At 52.1% G+C, this 19,336-nt stretch overlaps 1 protein-coding gene across 24 annotated transcripts in view; it reads left to right on the top strand.

Moving 5' to 3' along the window:
* Positions 1 to 19,336, top strand: part of IKZF4 (IKAROS family zinc finger 4) — a 49,880-nt gene that overhangs the window by 24,716 nt on the left and 5,828 nt on the right. For 22 of the 24 annotated variants that reach the window (XM_030554768.1, XM_030554764.1, XM_030554758.1 and 19 more), the window contains 4 exons: positions 5,337 to 5,597; positions 5,812 to 5,979; positions 16,556 to 16,705; positions 18,777 to 18,908. In XM_030554768.1, the coding sequence (XP_030410628.1) occupies positions 5,337 to 5,597; positions 5,812 to 5,979; positions 16,556 to 16,705; positions 18,777 to 18,908 (711 nt within the window). The remainder of the gene's footprint in view (positions 1 to 5,336; positions 5,598 to 5,811; positions 5,980 to 16,555; positions 16,706 to 18,776; positions 18,909 to 19,336) is intronic. The other 2 variants (XM_030554759.1, XM_030554770.1) reach the window with 1 other exon arrangement.

Raw genomic sequence — 19,336 nt, 5'->3', positions numbered from 1 at the left:
CCCTTCAGTGGGAGTTGAGGCAGGTGTAGTTACTCCTGTGACTGGGCTCTCTGCGCTCGGACCCGGTGGAGAGTGGAGAACGTGCGTCTAGAGAAGTGTAGCAGCTGGGAGTGTGTTTTAGCAGGAGGGGGATTGTTCTTGTAGCTATGGTAGGTTTCTGAAAGCTGCTGGGCATGTTGAAACATACCTCTTCAGCACCAGACCAGCGTACGCTCCCCTCCCCAGACAAGCGGTTAAAAGAGCTAGCAATGTCTGAAACAAGATCTTGGCGCGAGAACATGACTCTGGATATGAGCAGCTCTGCCCTCGGGACGCTCTGCCCTCGGGACACTCTGACAGCTCGGGTGCATCCAGAGCTTTGCATAGGGCTCCCTCCTAGCCTGGCTTGCTGGGCAAGCATCAGATATCTGGAAGTCCAGGGGTATGCAGTGCCAGGTTGGTGAAGGGATGGGCAAAACAGAGGGCTAGGAGCAGCCGCTCTTAAGCACATGTTGGTAGGGTTGGCGAACATTAACTCTTAACTTCGGGCCTAGGAGATGGAACGAGCCTGCTGCATTGCACTGAAAATCGAAGGCGTATGCCATCTTAACACCAGCCATGACCGATGACTTGCAACCTCTGATCACCTGAGATTGCAGATGTCGTCAAGTCCGTCCAGTTCCTGTTGGTTTTTTTTTCTCCTTCTGCTCAAGATCTATCTTCAGCGCTCTCTGGAAATGTCATCTCCCTCCTCTGCGGATCTTTAACGTCATCGCATGGAGTCACATTGGTGTGGCCCATTAAAGGCTTATCTATGTCAAGCTGCTGCTTTCTTGGACTTTCTGTGACATGAGTGTGGCTAGGAAAAGTGTTGAGCCAGGCTGGGGTTGGAGGTAGCAGTGGGGTTTGGATGCACTTCCAAGTGAAAGTTTGTAAGGTGAAACATTTCAGCTCTGTCTCTGCGTTGTGACTGAAATCTTTCTCCACAGTCCAAAGGTGAATTAAGCTTCTTTTTAAAATACATTTCAGAGCCCACTTCGGTAAAATAGGCAGTTCTGATTTCAAAATTGCCCCCAAAATCCTTAGTCTACTCGCCCACCCTTCACTGTGGCAATTGCTGAGAAATTTAATGTGTCACTTGCATGTCAAAAATGGCATGGCCCTAGGACAAGTGGAACTTAGCAAGCCGTTTGTAGGCTTCAATTGTAAACATGCTATTTACATCACAAGCTTCCTAGGCAGTGGCCGAGTCTCCCTGCAGCTCGTACAGCTCTGAGCACCGTTGTCCCTTTAATAAAAATAGCATTAAAGCAAGAGAACTGAGAATTGATTCCTGCTCCGCTTGCAAGCCCTGAGTTCAGTTCTCCCCAAAATTGACCCCAAATTGAAACTGAACAGGTAATATCGTTCGCTGTGATCTCTCCTCTCTTCTGTAAGCACGGAATTTCCTTTCCATAAAAGAGAAATTGCCGTATAGATCATCCACTTTCACCAGGTGCTTCCAGCAGCCCACGTTAGACCCAAAGCAGTAAGGTTGCCTCAGGGCAAATTAGGCCTGGTCTGGTCCCCTTTCTCCTCTGTTATTTGGCATGTGGATCTTGTCCTGTAAAAATGGTTAGAAGGCCCCCCCTAAAGAATCAAATTTTAGGTCTCATGCAGGAAAACCCAGAGACGCACGCAACTTGGTCATAAGCAGAGGGAATCCATCCCATGGACAGACCTAAAGAGAGAGAGAACTCTCTTCCCCTTTAACAGGGATGCTGGTGATGGTATTGCTCCTGATCTGACTTGACTTCACAGCTGGTTCATCCAGCAAGCATTGTGCCCCAGAGGAGCGGGAATATTATATAACTTGCTCTGCCAGCCGAGAATCGCGCTCTGGCGAGACTGGACTCCACATTGGTTTTGAAAGGAGACTGGCAGAACACTAGTTGGCCTCCCTCTGCCCAGAAAGAAAATTACAGGCCCCAGGGGATGGAAAAAATCAAAGTGCAGCAAACAGCCGCATATCCGGGCAGCTGCTGCCAAGGGAGAGGAGCTTTTCACTTGGTGTTTGTGCACAGAGGTGTCCGTTCGTGCTGTGTCTCCAGGATGCGCCCAGTGGAATGTGATGTGGTTTGAACTTGGTGCTTTCCCCCAAGAAAGCGTTTCAGCCTCAGAGTCGATCCCAGCCAACGTCCAGCGGCAGGCTCGACCGGTGGCGTGCCAGGGAATCTTAGTGCCCAAGTCCGAGCAGAAGCTTTGTTCCTCTCTAAGAGATTTCTGGGAGGTCGTGTTGTCCGTTAGCTACAGCGGGGACTGGAAAGCCAGTTCCCAGCTCAGCCACTGACCTAAAGCAACCTCAAACGAGTCCCTTCCACTCTTCATTCCTCCATTTCCCGCACTGGGGCCTCCTTGAGCGCTTGGAGATCCTCGGATGAAAGGCACCAGAGACGCGCAAAGGGAATGTAGCATTCACCATCCTTCTCCGGGCAGTCCAGGCAGCTGCCTCGCTTGCACTGGGGCCACCTGCTCCCTGGGAAAGCAGTAGGGACCAGTCACTTTCAGAGTTTGGTTGGGATTCACTTCTCTCTGGTACATGGAAAGCGAGAGGGCTGAAGTGTGTCAGTGCTGAGCCTGTGGGCCCAGGAGGTCACCTGAGTGGAAGATGCCACGCTCGAGCCTAACAGCCATCTCGCCTGATGCACCGAGGGGCCGTGAAAACCTGCAGCATCCCAGCCAATGCACCTGCAGGAACGTGCCTGCCCTGCCCTAGAGTTGGCTCATTATTAAGGCTGTAATCCCGTTGACTGGTTGATATTCAAATCACTGTCCTCTCTTGTTGAATCACAGCCCTAAATCCATGCCGAGCTCTTCGAAGTGCGTTGCCCATGTTAACCGAACCCTCCAGGTGAGAGGTGAGAATTGTCCCCCTTGCACAAGGACGTGGCTTGCGTTGCTCCGTGGGGCGGTGTCCACATCAAACCTGGGATTAGCCCTCTGGAGTTCAGGATGACTAGTCCCACGTCCAGCCCTCACACCCGTCTCCAGAAGGCAACGCGGGCGCTGGGAGGAAATCCAAACATCAGGTCCCCTCTGTTCATAACTGAAGTTCAGGCCCATCAATTTCCTGGCATGCTGATAGGTCAGGGACAGCCACATCTATTCCATTATATGGACGAAATCGGACTCTGATATTTGAAAGGAGGCAATTAAAATTCTCTGTGGCTTAGTGGTGGTTTTCTCTCCCGCAGGGTGACCTGTTCTGTTCCCCGTCTCTCACCAGTCCACCCCAGCCCTCACAGGAGCACTAGGAGAACAGCTTGTAGGCCGGGGGTGGGCGGGTCTCCATTACAAAGAAGCTGCTCTTGCTGGCTAAAGAGCAGCATCAGGAATCCCCAGAGGGAAGTCCCCCTAGTTCTTGGCTGACGGGGATGGCTTAAAACAGCAGGACCTTGCTCTCCAGGTGAAATGTGCTTCCCATGAGGCTAACGCCACCCAGATGGAGATGCTGGGCCTTGTTAAGGGTGCGACTTGCGTTAATGGCCTGGGGTGCGCTCTCCTGTCTCCCCAGCCACTCTGAAAATGACCCTCCCCAGGGTGGCCTGGAAGCACCAAAGGTCTGGAGAGAGACTGCTCAGAAAAGGCTGAGGAAGGAGCAGGCTGGGGACAGGAAGACCCGGCCCTTCCTCTGCCCACGAGGCTCTACCTTGCTCTCACCAGAATAAGCAGGGAGCTATCGCTGGCCAGTTGTCTTCCGAAGGGCTGTTTGATCTGCGGCATTCCACAGATCATTAGAATAGCTGGGAATGTAGGTCACGGCTGGCGTCTCCGTTCTGCTTTCCAGTCTCAGCCTGCCATGCTGCAGAAGCGAAGGAAGGTAGCAACCAGGGGGCCGTATGACGCGTGCAAGGATGCGGCTTGTCACCTGGGGGGCTGGGAGCGCAGGTACACTGTGGGGTGTCAGTTAGAAACCCCCCACCCTCCAAACCGTGCTGTACGGGTTACCTTGGCAGCAACAAAGAGCTGCTGATCTGCGTGGCTGACTGTCCCCGTAAACCTCTGTGGCCAGTACCCTCCTCCTTGTTCCCCCAGTGAGGGGCAGGGGTGTACACTTCCAGAAGCGCTCTCCCTTTCCGTGGCCCCAGCCCTTCTCCCGCTTGCTTTGCTAGCCCCTGGCCAGCCGCTCTTTATAGAACTCTCCTCCATAAGGGCCCGAACCATGCATGTGTCTTTCCCCGGCTTACCACAAACCCCCTTTTTTCCAGAGGCTCTGGATTGTTCCAAGACCTTTTTAGTAACTCAGGGTCCTATTGCATAGCACAGGGGTTCTCAGACTTTTGTAGTGGGGACCCCTTTCACACAGCTAGCCTCTGAATGCGACCCCCCCCTTACACATTAAAAACATTTTTATATATATTTAACACCATTATAAATGCTGGAGGCAAAGCAGGGTTTGAGGTGGAGCCTGACAGCTCGTGACCCCCCATGTAATAACCTCACGACACCCAGTTTGAGAACCCCTGGCATAACATCTACCATTGTAGCTACCTAGCACTCCCGCCAGGTATGTCTGCATCCGTGTTCCCTTTCGGTGTTCATGTTACTGTCGTGTGGCTGCTCACACGCTTGTCGACTCTCAGGGAATTGCCACTTGGATTGCTGAGTTCCCTTGTGAGTGTGACGTCGGTGCAAAGCTCTCCATGAGGAACGCCTGTCCCGTGCTGGACACGTGCATTTCAAGGCCTGCTCTGACCGCTTGGCCGTCACTAGTGGGAAAGGGGAGCTCTCGGTGCGCTGCCTTGCTCGCTTTTCCTACCTTTACCGATGTGATGAGTTTAAAGCACAGAAGCCATCCCTTCGTTCTCACGCACACGTTCTGGGGTGATGTGATTTGCTGGCTCTGCCATGCGGCTGTTCCTCCGTCAGTGCTCAGACGTGGTGTCTTGCCCAGCGACTTCTTTCGAGAACCTGTCGTCTTCCGCTTCCTCTTGGATGCGATGGTCTCTTGGAGCTACTTGTCAACCCTGACTATTGAAAACAGAAGTTTCTTGTTCCATTTGGCAACGTCACTGTTGTCTCGATTGTTGTCTCGTGACTCTTGGCTCCTGTGAGGCGTCCATTTCTTTAATGTCCTGTGATGGGAGGTTGCCCAGTTTTCCAGTGGAAATGGGAGCAATCCAGAAGTATCATGAGGGGTGGTGTCCTTATGCACCCTTAACCAGTCGTGTTACTGACAAGCAAATCATTTAACTTTCTTCTCTGTTTTCTTTGCCGTGACACGCACCCAGTGCCCGTGATATTAGTTGTTTTAAACTGCCTGTTGTTTTTTTTCCATTGACTGTGTATTTATGTATTGTCCCTCCCATCCCCTGCAGCGAACTCTATCAAGGTGGAAATGTATAGTGATGAAGAAGCCAGCAGGCTGCTGTCGCAGGACGACCGCCTCCTTGAGAAAGAGGACAGCGTGATTGTGGAGGACTCCCTCTCTGAGCCCCTGGGGTACTGTGACGGCACGGGGCAGGAGCCTCACTCTCCAGGCGGCATCCGTCTCCCCAATGGCAAGCTGAAATGTGACATCTGCGGGATGGTGTGTATCGGCCCCAACGTGCTGATGGTGCACAAACGGAGCCACACGGGTGAGCGGCTGGTGCAGAGACACTAAGGACTGACTGGGCCGTGGGCACTTAACAGTGCTCCTGCATAGAGGGGCTGGGGGGGGCGGGACGGCTTCCCTGCCGGGCTGTCAGTCCCACACCCCTCAGCCAGCATGACATTTCAGGGCAAACGTTCAGAAGGGTTTTGTAACCCGTCCCACGGAGGTGGGGGGCTGACGAGCTGCTTGCGTTTCAGGAGAAAGGCCGTTCCACTGCAACCAATGTGGAGCTTCCTTCACGCAGAAGGGGAACCTCCTGCGGCACATCAAACTGCACTCTGGCGAGAAACCCTTCAAATGTCCCTTCTGCAACTACGCCTGCCGCCGGCGAGACGCGCTCACCGGCCACCTCCGCACGCACTCAGGTGGGTAGCTTGGGGGGCGGACTCCTGGGTTCCATCTAGCCTTGTCTGCTACCCCATCACCAGCGTATCTGAGCACCTCCCGGTGGCCAGTGTCTCTCTCTGCACCACCTCCTTGCTGCGAGGGAGGGAAGTGCAGCTGTCCTCGGTTCACGGAGGGGAATTGAGACCCAGAGAGAGTAATAGTAATAGCCTCACCCAAGGTCACACAGGGACTTGAACCCGTGTCCCAGGCTAGCACCTTAACTGCTTGCTCAGCCTTCATCACGTGTCGGCCTGTCCTCCCAACAGGCTCCATAGCTTTGAATGAGTCTCTTTGTGTGTCTGCCTCAGTCCGCTGAGTTTGGTGCAGTGGGACCCCCCGCTGGAGTCTTGCCAAGAGTTTGGGAACTTCCCCGAATGGACTGAAAACAAAGTGGTCCAAGATGGTGCTTGGCACTCTGGGGGCCGCACCGCCATATTGCAGAGGAGAGCCCCTGGGACTGCCTTCATGTTCCACTAGCATCCTCCCTCTGGTTCCAGCTGCAGGTGCACTGCTGGGCTGGCCCTGTCAGTGGAAACAAGCAGCTGGGGTTTTCTGTTGTTTTGACAGTGTCCTTTTCAATGTGGCATTTGAGACAGGGCTTTTCCCTTTGGTTCCGTGATGTAGCAGCTGGCCGAGGGCGTGGGGTGGGAGTGAAAGATACCAGCTCCCTCTGAGCTCCGCTCGTTTTCCCTTGACTTGTGTGCAGGAGTGTCTGTTCCGCCCTCCCCTCGGGGTTTTAAAGTTCACACAGGTGTTTGAAGCCATCTGTGACTTTCTCCTGTTTAACCTTTTCAGTGCCAAAGGGAAACAGGTGTCTCGTGTGCCGGCTTCCTTTTTCTTTTTTCTTTTCTTTTCTAAAGGGGGGTGAAAACCAACCTCTTCGGGGACTTTTCTGATCAGGGCCTTGCCCAGGGTCCTTTACTGAGCTGCCACAGAACTCTTTCCCCCGTCCGTGGCCTTGAGGGAGAGCCCTGATTATCTTAACAGCCCTGCACAAGGGGCCTCCTGTTGCAGCCCCCAGGCTTTCCTTTCACTGGGGCTGAAGGCTTTGTCTCCCCATCTTTTGGGAACCTGTCAGTTTCCATCAGTGCCTTGTCTGAAGATGCCAAAGGGACATCTGAAAAATGTGAGGCACCAGCCACCCCAGAGCAAGAACCCTGCCCAGGGACTGCTTGCCGATTACCCCGCAATTGGCGGCATTTTAGTGCTCTGTTGTTTGGTGGGTTGTACAGCAAGCTAGTGGGTTTGGACCTGTTGCATCTCTGGCTGTTTCTGCAGGGCAGGGAACAAACTCTGGTGTCTCTGTGTAAACCGTAACTTAGCAAAACTAAGTCGACTTGCTGGTGAAACGCTGGACTGAATGTGGCAGACATTCTATTGTAACGATTCTTCTCTGACCATCTTGACGCTGTTCCTGGTCGGTTTCACCCTATGGGATGAAGTGAGATTAGTGGCTTAGGGCTGCAGGGATAACGGGGAGCCAGTATCAAGATCCTTTCCCCCAGACCGTCCCTGTCAAAGAAAATTAATAATAATAATAAAATAAGTCAATGGCTGGGAGCAGAAACCTTAATGAGGCTGACTCCACAGGGAGCAAAGAGCCTGTCTGTTTTATCCAGGCTTATTTGGAGGTTGAGAAGAGCCAGGTAACAGCGACAGTTCTCTTCTCTGCGCTGAGACCACTGTATATTGCCAGGGCTGGCTGAGCTGCGGCCTGTTTGCCTTGAGGCCTTCAGTCTACAGCAATCAACATCAGCTGTTGCCTTCCCGTCCACCCCCAGCCTTTCCTGGTTGTTCATGGCGACAGCTAGTGATGATGGCTCCGTTCGATCTGTTAGAGAGCAGGCCGGAAGGTACCTGCCAAGCTCAGCACAAGCTGAGTTCCATCTTGTCTGGCACTGTTTGTTTCTGAACAGGGGAAGAGTTACAAAATGGGATTTAAAAATAGCAGAACAAAGTGTTTTGACACTTGCTCTGTATGTGTGTCACAGCACCAGCAGGTATCTCTGTTGTCCCTGCATTCATAGAGGGGTGGCTGCTAACAAGCAGCTTCAGAAAGGGTCAGTAAGTGCAGTTCTTTGGGGAGAGTAGGAGCACAGGATTTGCTATACAGGATCAGACCTGTGGTCCTAGTACCCTGTCGCCAGCAGTGGCCAAGGCCATTTGCTTCAGAGGAAGGTTCAGAGAATCCCCTAGTGGACAATTGCAGAATAATTTGCCCTTGAGGGAAGTTACTGCCTGACCCCCTGATGGCTAGTGGCTGACATATGCCCTGAAGCATGAGGGTTCCTGTTGTCTTATTCTCTCTGTTGTACCTGGAAGGTCTCATTGTCTGTATGAATGTTTTTGGTTTAGTCCTCTAAGCTCTTGGTCTTAGTGATACCTTGGGGCAGTGAGTTCCGTAGGTTGGTTTGTGCACTGTCTCACTCAGCCCCGTTTTGGGAGCTGGGTCTACATAAAGGTGAAATCACCAGCCTTAATCAGCTGCATCTTGTAGCATGTGGCTGTGAATTAGGCCTTGGCAAGGGATCCAGTAGTTGTCTCTGAGCTCTGCACTGCGAGCACCGAGGCTCTCGTCTCTTCTCCTTAAGGTGAACATGGTGCTTGCGAAAAGGAGCCATTTACCCTGGCTGTAACCTGGCAACATGCAGGCAGAAGCAGGGCAAAGGGTCCATCCCTGTTCTAGGCTGTGCCACCTGCTAAGCAAAGACCCGCCAAACATACCCAGTGATATGCTGGACAGATCAGCCATTCGAGTCGGGGAGGGTGGCTGCTACACGTCTCCCCTGAGGCTATCCATTGATTGTAGGGTTTTGTCCTACCACCTATGCACTTTCCACATCAGATTGGCAATAGCAGAGTCCCTCATGACATTCTTGGGATTCAAACCCAGGTCTCCTGAGGTGAAAATCCCATGCGTCAACCTTCCTGCACTTCAGAGGCCAGTTAGTGCAGTCATAGAGCTGCACTAATGTCCCTCCACCTTGTGGCACAGGAAGGGTTACCTTAGAGCCTTAGGTCTTCTTGTATCAGGCATGGAAATAGGACAGGAACTGGTCTAGTTTAGAATATCAAACATCATTCATCTTTATAACAACTAATTATTAAGAAAAAGTCTCATCGGTGTGTGGATTTTTCAGCCACAGAAAGGGAGCTGCCCTGCCTTGCTGGAAGGGAACTGGGGGCTGGTTTTCCTCTCCACCCCCTTAGCTAGAGGCATGTGTGTTTCATGCTGTCTCCCATGGGCATGCCCAGGCTGTAATCTCAGAAGATAAGCTGTCCAAAAGAGTGAAGTTTTAAAATCCAGATCAAAGGTGCCGCATCATTCTGAAATAGATCAGAAGTCGCATCCCACACACGAGACAGCTGTGATGAGACTCCTATCCCTGGAGACCACCTTCCGTTTTAGCGTTTGCTGCTCCTCGTGGCAGTCTGTGTTCACATGAGAGCCTTCCCCAGTTTACCGTAGAGCCTCTTCTGAAGAAACTTTTTTTTTCCCTCCTCAGGATTTGTAGAGACTTGACAGTCAAAATAACCCTCTTACTTCCTTGAAATCATTACACTATGTGTGCTTGCCATCAGCCGGGCATTAGATGCTTTGCAGACAATTGAACCAGACCTCGTCCCCGGCCAAAAGAGCATTCGGTCAGGTGACAGATGAAAGCGGGGGTGGCGGGAGGGAGGCTCTCGAAGACACAAATTATGCCCAGCAATCCTGTGAAGTAGGTAAGTGGTATTGCACCTGTTTTTCAGCTGGGTAGACTGAGGAAGAGAAATGAAGTGACTTGTCGCAAAGCCAATGAGTAGAACCCAGAAATCCAGTTCTCTAACCATTACACCATCCTGCCTCTTTGTCACAAATTCCTCCCATGTGACCATAGAGTGATACTTATTCTCTACTCGAGTGAAGGCTGGTCCCAGGAGAGCAAGCGGCTGCTGCAGGACAGAGCCGAGTTGCGTTAGCGAGAGTGTGTGCGGGAACTCTGCCTGGGAAATAACAGGTTGCTGCTCAGAGACCTGTACCAGCGGTGTCAGAAATGAATGCTGAAACCCGGACTCCTTTGCAAACAGGAGCTGGTCTGGGTCATGCGTGTTCTGCCATCTCTTTGTGAAGAACTGGGAGCGGTCTGCCCAGGGCACTCTGCAATACCGGCCAGGTCAGGGGAGAGAGAAAAGCTTTTGAGCTAAAGGCAGATTCCCCTGGAAGGGAAAATAATGGGGGGGCTTTTCATCCTGGAACTTCAAAACTCTGGCCTAGGAAACCCAACTCAGGACCCCAGCCTGGTTTTCAAAAGATTTTTCTGAAGTCAAAAATAAATGCAGATTAAAAACAGACCAACCAAGCCATTCAAGCAGCTATTTACATAAGAGCTGAAAGAGCTAGACTAATGAGGCAGTGGAACTTTTCATCAAGTCACTAACATCTCAGTAGCTAAAGATTTGGGAAATAATTCATATTTCTAACACAAAGCCGCCTGTCTGTGGTTGCAGACTACATTAGCCCATCTCCCTTGGGGCTGGGTTAAACAGAGTGTTGGTTGCTGTATGAAAATAATGCTGTTTAGTTGAGGAGGGAGGAAGGGGTTTATAGCTGCAATCAGCTCCTCCGAAGCAATTTGTAAGTAGGTGTTTTCAGGTTGAAATTAACACTGACTTGTTAGCTCCAGTAGCCTGGACTGAGGGTTGATCCAGCTCCGAAGCTGGGGAGATCATGGAGGAAGCCAAGTGTGGAGCTGACACTTGCTTTCTCGTTGTGTAGGGCATCAGCAAGTGGCCATCTGCTCCCGACATGCAGTGTCGACGAAGATCTTGGACTCAGTTGCCCCATTTTGTCTGGGACGGGGCCAGTCCAAACCCGTCCATCCTCTCCCTGTATAACCACAGCAATGGTGTAATCCTCGTGGGCTTCAGTGAAGATGCCCCAGTCTTTACCCCAAAGCTGAATTTGGTCCCTGGACTCCAAGCCAGGCCCATGTTGTGAAGTTGCCTTGATCAGTTCCTACTTGTAGCTGCCAGTGGCCTGTGCAAACTTACTCACTGTGGCTTTGCTGGGACAGAGGCTGTTCCTTGCAGTCTGGGTATTGAATTACCAGGTGCCCAAATGTTGTGGTGCCCAGGCTGTATTTGACATCTTCCCAGGAGCCTGACAGTTTCACATAATTTCCCTCTCTTAAAATCCAAAGCCAGACATTTCCTGCAGTGTCCTGAGTGTGACTCGTACCTTCTGCACTGGAAGAAATGCAGGGCTGGCAGGGACCAGGAGTGGTCAGCAAGTTCAGCCTCTGCGCTGTGGCAGGACCAGGTAAACCTAGCCAAGCCCCGCCAGGTGTTTGTCCAACCTGCTTTTAAAAGCTTCCTGTAATGGAAACCTATTCCAGAGTTTAACTCCCCTTAGCATTAGAAAGGTTTTCCTGATGTCTCCCTTGCTGCAGATTAAGCCCATTACTTGTCCTACCTTCAGTGAACATGCAGAACAGTCTCTCACCATCCTCTTTGTAACAGCCCTTCATGTATGGAAGACTCTTCTCAGGTCCCCTTTCAGTCGTCTTTTCTCCAGACTAAACCTGCCCAGGGTTTGTTTGTAACCTTTCCTCAGGGCAGGTTTTCAGAAGAGGTTTTTGTTGTCGTCCTCTCGACTCTTTCCAGTTTCTCAACATCTTTCCTAAAGTGCAGTGCCCAGAACTGGCCGCAGTTCTCCAGCTGGGACCTCACCAGCACTGAGCAGAGCGGGACATTTACTCCTGTTGAAACACCCCAGAACCACATTAGCCTCTTTTGCAAGTCCGTTGCCTTGTTGACTCATATTCACTTTGTGATCCACTAGAGCCCCCGGATCCTTCTCAGTGGTCCGACTGCCTAGCTAGTTATTTCCCCATTTGTAGTTTGTGCATTTGATTTTTCCTTCCAAAGTGAAGTACTTTGCACTTTATTGAGTTGCATCTTGTTGAATTGAGACCAATTCTCTGATCTGTCAAGGCCATTTTGAATTTTAAACCTGTCCTCCAAAATGCACGCAACCCTCCCAGTGTGGTGTCATCTACACAGTTTATAATTTTAGTTACAATTACATTACATTGTAGACTGCTTTGCAGTCTTCTACTCTGAGATTGTGAAGTGGATGTGTGTGGGTGGGCGGAGGTTGGGGTCCTGTGTTTTTAGCCAACTAATAGAATCATACTCTGATTCTGGCCCCATTTACTAGAATCTGAAACGCTTTGCCAGAGTTCTCCGAACCATTCAGAGGAAGTGCCTGAGTGGAATGAACGTGTCGCTTGTCTGCATCACAAAGGCAGTTAGAATGTAGTTGGCTTCCACAGCAATAAACTCCTGCAAGGGGGTCAGCTTTTCGGTTCTGTCTAGATTTTCGTTCTTGCCCATCCGGGCAGCTTGGAATTGACGTGGAACTAAAGGTGAGAGAGATTTAACTAGTAACCCACATCCTGGGGACCCGGCTGCCGTGTGGAGCATTTCATAAGGAGTGGGAAAGGGCCTGAGATGAACCCAGGTCTCTGGCTAGAATTCAACCTAGGATGTGGTTACAGGAGCTAGGATTATACAGGTTTGTTTATTCTGGCCTGTCAGCGCCACTATGGCTGCTACACTTTCAAGTCAGTTAGTTAGTCCCTGCACTGACCCCCAAGAAAACTATCTCGTGTGTTCCCACTCAGATTGAAATGAGCAAGCCTAGGATGTAGTAATTCTCTTAAGATCCCTTCCCCTGTTAGAGAACTGGTAGCACAACTCTGGTTTCTTGAGCCTGGGTGTGGTGTAGGAGCGAGAGCAGAGGACTGGCTGTCACCAGGTCTGCCACTGGCTCTCTGACCTCACTTTGTAGCTCTGGGCCTCGGTTTCCACCTTCTGTGAAGTGGGGGTAACGATACTGGCCCTGGTGCCAGAAGCTGGAGGCTTACCTAAGGTGTGTGAATAAGTATAAGTAGGGGCATTGCCAGCAGATCAAGGGACATGATTGTTCCCCTCTATTCGACATTGGTGAGGCCTCATCTGGAGTACTGTGTCCAGTTTTGGGCCCCACACTACAAGAAGGATGTGGACAAATTGGAAAGAGTCCAGTGGAGGGCAACAAAAATGATTAAGGGGCTGGAGCACACGAGTTATGAGGAAAGGCTGAGGGAACTGGGATTGTTTAGTCTTCAGAAGAGAATTGTGAGGGAGGATTCGATAGCTGCTTTCAACTACCTGAAGGGGGGTTCCAAAGAGGATGGATCTAGACTGTTCTCAGTGGTGGCAGATGACAGAACAAGGAGTAATGGTCTCAAGTTGCAGTGGGGGAGGTTTAGGTTGGATATTAGGAAACACTGTTTCACTAGGAGGGTGGTGAAGCACTGGAATGGGTTCCCTAGGGAGGTGCTGGAATCTCCTTCCTTAGAGGTTTTTAAGGTCAGGCTTGACAAAGCCCTGCCTGGGATGATTTAGTTGGGGTTGATCTTGCTTTGAGCAGGGGTTGGACTAGATCCCTCCTGAGGTCCCTTCCATCCCTGAGAGCTGATTCTATGCGAAGAACCCTTGAGGTCCTCCAGGGAAAGGAGCTTTATACATAGGAAGTGATTTTTATGAGAGTGCAAAACGTGAAGTGGTAAAGTTCCAGCTACGTGAGTGGATGAGGGGCAAACATTTTTTTCTTGAAAAATCAGAGTAGTTAAAGGTTAAACCACACGTCGCAAAGCAAATAACCGTTTTCTGTAACATGACTCAATAAGTCTGGTTCGGGCAGGTCTGAGCATGGCGGTTTCAGTGAGGGGAAAAACTCCACCGAAGCCTCAGACCCCAAGGTAGTGCATTCGTGACGCAGGTGCCACCGTATCTGATGAGCGACGGTTTCGTTCCACGCAGGCACTTCCTCTGAATGGTTCGTAGAACGCTGGCAAAGCCTTTGAGTCTTGCAGATGGAGCCGGTATCGGATATTACTCTGGTGATTGGCTAAAAACATAGGAATCCCCCCTCACCCCTACGCACACTTGACAATTTCAGAGAAGTAGACTGCAAAGCAGAATACTGCTCTAGCTCCAATCTGAAAGGGAACCCAGGAGTCCTGACTTGCAGTCTCTCACTGTACCCATCACACCACACTCTTCCCCATGGTGCATCTCGCTGTCGGCGGTAATGGCGTCTTCCAGTTCCTTAGCTGTGCAGTCTGCTCCCCCTCGTCTCGGGAACAGGCGTCCCTTTCCTGCAGAGCATTTGGCAAAGGTTAAAGTGGTTAGAGCAGGAGACCGGGGAGTCAGGACTCCCGAGTTGTGTCCCTAGCACTTCTGACTTGCTGCAGAACCTCAGGACTTTCGGGTTTTTGGCTATGATTTGGGGGAGGCAGCTTGTTGCTAGCATGCTTAGTGGAGTCTGGGCCAAAGTACTGCAGGCTGCTGTGGTGGTGCGCTTGGCCTCTCTGCTTCAGAGCACAGGGCTTGTCAGGCGTGTCGAGCATTGTGATGGTTCCCGCTTACCTAGAACTCGTGTAAAAGGCCTTGGAAGGGGTTCAGGGAAGCTCCACACTCCCTAGAACGTCTTTGTAGGAAAAGACCTGTCAGCCTGGCGAGTCCCGCTCTTTGCCAGGGCAGAACTGCTCCCTCCAGGGCAGTAGGTGGCCAAAATCCCCCATTGGAGGGACATAATAAATAGCCTCTGTCGACACTCCACCAGCAGTGCAGGATCTGGGCAGCTTCCAGATTACTCTGACATCGAACACTTACAATCTCTCGGCTGAGAGGAATGAGCAACTAGGGGCCCGTGCCCCACGCGGATGGGGTGAAAGATTTTGAGCATCGCTGCTAAGTGTGAATGAGTCGCAGAAGACGTATTACATTCACCTGCAGGATTTGCATCCACAGACTCCACATCTGGCCCATCTGCCCTTCTCCCATGATCTGTTCCGTTCTATTGAGCGTATGCCTGTCTGCCGAATGCCCCTTCCCCAACTGGAGCTCGCATGTCGTTTTCCACCATCACATGGATTGTTCTGCTTGGTTTATGTCCCCCTTTGTCCTGTCCGTGTCGATGCAGTTGGTCAGGGCAAGGACCGTCGCCTGCTCTGTACAATGCCTAGCAAAACGGTGCTCCTTGGCACCAGGATTCATCCTAATGCAGCAGATTGTATTAAACCAATGCAAAAGTGCTTCCCTGTCCTCAGCACTGACTGGAACAGATGGGGTCTCTAGGGCTGGTGTCTGCCCCTGCCGGGTGTAACGATTATATCTGCAAACCCATCTGCCTCTGGAGGTGCTCAGCTAAAAGTTTCATACTAATTCATCAGTGCAACCTGCCACATGCCCGGCTAGCATGGCCCAAAGCATTTCATGGCTCTGCTGTGTCTGTCGAAGCTGAGATAACCAGCAGCCATCAATGGGAAAACTAGCAGAGGTGAGAGTGCTGCTCCGGACCCATCCCTAAGCACAGTGCTTTCAGAGCCCACAGGCTCTCGGCAGCGAGCAGTCACCAGTCTAAACTGGCCGGCCGTTGTGTGCTGAGCTGCAGCGAGCACAGCGCGGGTGTGCTGAGAGGTGTCACAAAGCACTGGGGATTTCCAGCAGGGCTGCAGCAGCACTTTTAAATATTGCCCTGGCTTCTGCGAGCCCATTCTGCAGACCCGCCACACTTACACCAGAGGGGCAGGACAGTGCGGCTGGGCAACTGTGAGAGAGAGGACGGGTCAGAGGAGGCTGGGGTCCCGAATCAGCAGTCCACAAGCTCAGACCTTCCCCTCCCCTTTCAGAATCCAGAAGCGGCAACACCTTGTTGCTGTGCGAAGACTGCTGGGGAGGAGAGAAACCTTCAGCAAGGGGGGTGAGAGCCACTGCAGCGTATTCAGTGACCTAGTGTTTGGGATGAGGTGAAGGAGCCTGGTTAGATCAGGAGCCTGGGGGGCAGAACTCCTGGATTCCGATCCTGGCTCTGGAAAGGCCGTTGGCCCAATCATTAGAGCTAGCTGAGTGGCCTGGGTTCGAGTTCCCAACTCATCATAGATCGCTGCAGTCTTTAGCGATCTTACCTGTGTTGGCCCGCTGTTCCCTGGCCTGTAAAGAAGGGCTCAGGCTTGCCTGGCTCCTACGCTAGGCCAGGCATGCTGGCGTGTGCATTTATTCCAGACGAAACATCTCATCAGCTCTTGGCTCAAAACAGTCATTTTTAAACATGTCACATACGTGAGCTACTAACTGGTGCATTGTACAGATTAGTAAAGGTGTTTTATAAAAGTTGTTATGGGACTAAATTGTCAAGGAGGAGAAGGACTATGTGAAGGGTCCATGCGGGATGTGCAAGAAGTGCCTGACCGATTTGGTGCCCAGCTCACACGTGCTGTGGCCTCAAACGCCAGGAGGCGCTTTGATTAGGCAATGACACTGCACATCAATATCGGCTCCTTGGCAAATCCGCCTACTCTGTGTCTGCTTCGATCCCAGCTGTGTTACACCCTTAACCCCTCTAAGTTGCTGCACGCATGTGGCTGGCCTGGACTGAGCTGTGACGGCTCCCGGGTGATATCTGGGTTTCAGTGTAATATCTGTTTTGATGGCCAGGATCTGTGTTTTCATTTTTTCCAGTCTCCTCCCCCACAGTCGGCAAGCCCTACAAATGCAGCTACTGCGGCCGGAGCTACAAGCAGCAGAGCACGCTGGAGGAGCACAAGGAGCGCTGCCACAACTATCTGCAGAGTCTGAACGCTGAGCAGCAGTCGCTGGCCAGCCAGCAAGGTCAGTACGTTCCCCAAGTGAATAGCTACTCCCAGGCACCTGCTGGGACATCTGGTGCTTAGAGCCGGGGGGGAGAGTCAGGGCTTCAGGCTTCTCTTCCTGGCTCTGGAAGGTCATGTGGGCTAGCGGTTAGAGTAGAAAATGGGGAGTGTGGACTCTGGGAGTCTGTTCCCAGCTCCACCACTGACTCTAGATTATGTAACATTGGGACATGTCACTTCCCAGTTCTTCTTCCCCGCTGATGAAATGGGATAACGGCTCTTGGAAGTGGGAGGGTGTAATTAACAGAAGTTTGTTTTAAACCAAAATGTTCTGGAGACCCTGGGATAGAAGGTGCTAACTGTGCACAAAGTCTTCCCTCGTTCTGAATGTCCCCTTACCCAGAGCCTGTTGTTTGGAAAGCTGATCACTTGCAGCATAACCCTGTTCCTTTTTATAAATAATTCTGTTAGGAGAAAACGCCTTAGAGCATTTTCCATTAACAAACAAAACTTTACTGTGCAGAACCATACTCTAGCCTCCCTTTGCGATGGGCTGGATCCCTCAGTGATTCCCCTGCTCTGTTCCTTCCCTCTGAAGCATTGCCCACTGTTGGAGGACAGGACACTGGGCTCGACAGACCATTCCTCTCACCCCGTATGGCTGTTCCTAGGCTCTGTTACAGCTTATGCTTAGTAAGCAAAGGATTGAACCTTACAAAGCAGGGGTCTTGCGAACAAATGGATAACGTCCAACCTGATCAACACCAAACTAACTGTGCTCTGAAATCTAACAACCTCCAGCAGTGTGTAAAGCACCTCCAGCTCCCAAAATAGTACCTCCATGCTCAGGAGATCACCTTGGGCCAAAATGGAATCTCTGCATGTGTTCCTTTGCACGCCAGTCCCCAGCACGCCAACCTGCCCAGCAGGACTGGCCTGGCATTGTGGGCGTCTATCTCGCACGCTTTCTGTGCCTCTCCGTCAGCTCTGTAGAACTGAAACTTGTGCTCAGCTCGTAAGAGCTGGCTCGTTCCACCATCTGCACCTTGGTTCAAAGGAAAAATCAGCCCTAACGATCGTAAAGACCCACCCTGCTAGCAAAGCCTAACCTGACTGACACGCTGCCAAAGCAGAGCAGCCGGCTTACAGGGAAGCTTTCTTTTTGCAGAGCTCCAGGACCTGCTCCATGGCCCTCCCCAGCCAGGGCAGGATAATCCCCTGGAGAGAGGGCAGATCTCACTACACTGGATGTGAGCTAAAAGGCCAGTTGGTCTGAGATTCTTTCAGCCTCTTTGTAGTTCCAATTTTCCGCACCATCATTAGTGTTTCTAGGCTGTCTGAGACATAGGTGGTACCTTTACAATCCAAATTAGACCCAAGACCAAGTGTGAGTCAGATGCCACATTGGGACCTGACACTCTGGAGAGGCCAGCAGGGGAAGGCAAGTTGAGAAGCACCTCATGCAGCCTGCAGCCTCCGAGGGTTTGCTGCCCTGCTGTTGGAGCACCGTCCACGGAGACTCGGCTGGCAGTAGTAAGGTCTCTGGCTCTTTGCCCAGAAAGCTCTGCTTGAGAGTGGGCCTCCCTGCAGGGCAAGGGGGGAGTTGTAGAACCACGAGTCATGCCAGTCCCTGGTGTGTCGGGGAGGGCGACTGTCAGTAACGCTTTAACTGGCTGATCGCAGCCCTGAGGAGCAATGGCAAAAGCACCCTCGCCAGCAGCGGGGAGAGCAGCAGGTTGCCGGCGGGGGTGGAGACGCCTCTCCTGCCACAAAGCCCTTCTCTAGCACTGTGGCTGCAGGGGATACTTAAAGCACCGACCGAGCGCGGTTACGGTGCCGCACAGCCAAGGCCAAGCGGGGAGGGCTGCTCAGGCAAAGGAGCGTGTGGTGCCATTGGAGGACTGATCCGTGGAAGACGTGGGTAAACTTTTGGCTCCCAGGCTGAGCCAGGGACAACGGACCTTCCCCCAGTGGATAAAAGGAGAAGTGTGACCGTGTGCCTCCAGCTCGGGGAGTGGAAGCGATCTCCCCGGTCCTCTTCGCCCTCCTGCAGCGGGGATTGGCTAAGTGGGTTTCCCTTATCTTGGCAGGTGATGAGATGCGAGACCTGGAGATGGTGCCAGATTCTCTGCTTCACCCCTCGTCCGATCGGCCGACGTTCATCGACCGGCTGGCGAACAGCCTCACCAAACGGAAACGCTCCACACCTCAGAAATTTGTGGGTAAGGGGCTCCCCCTTGCTTCCTGGGAAGAGCAGAGGGAGAGGGAGAGGTGAGGGAGGAGTTGGCAGCAGTTCCTTGGCCCTACGTGTAGGAACTGACCGTCTCTGTGGGGCCCCCCTGAATGAGCTACAGCCCTGTACATACTAACGCCATTGATCTTACCCAGTGCCCCCAAAGCCCAGTACAGACAGAGATCTTTCACCTCCCCGAAATGCTGTCACCTCTGGGGTTCTGCACTGGGACCACAGCGGTGTTCAGAAGGGGGCAGCGTAGAACCTCGCCTCCATTCAGACCTGCTGGTGGCGTTGCGGAGGAGGGGGTATAATTTCGAGGGCTGACCAGGGACCTTCGCTGGGAAGTCGCCCTCAGCAGCACCGGACCATGCTGAGACACTGGGGTCAGTGTGCACGCACAGCAGGGCCCTGGTC

Source organism: Gopherus evgoodei, chromosome 3, assembly GCF_007399415.2.
Source record: "Gopherus evgoodei ecotype Sinaloan lineage chromosome 3, rGopEvg1_v1.p, whole genome shotgun sequence".
Classification (NCBI taxonomy): domain Eukaryota; kingdom Metazoa; phylum Chordata; order Testudines; family Testudinidae; genus Gopherus; species Gopherus evgoodei.
The sequence above is the reverse complement of the archived record's forward strand: the minus strand, read 5'-3'. Positions and strand labels throughout refer to the sequence as shown.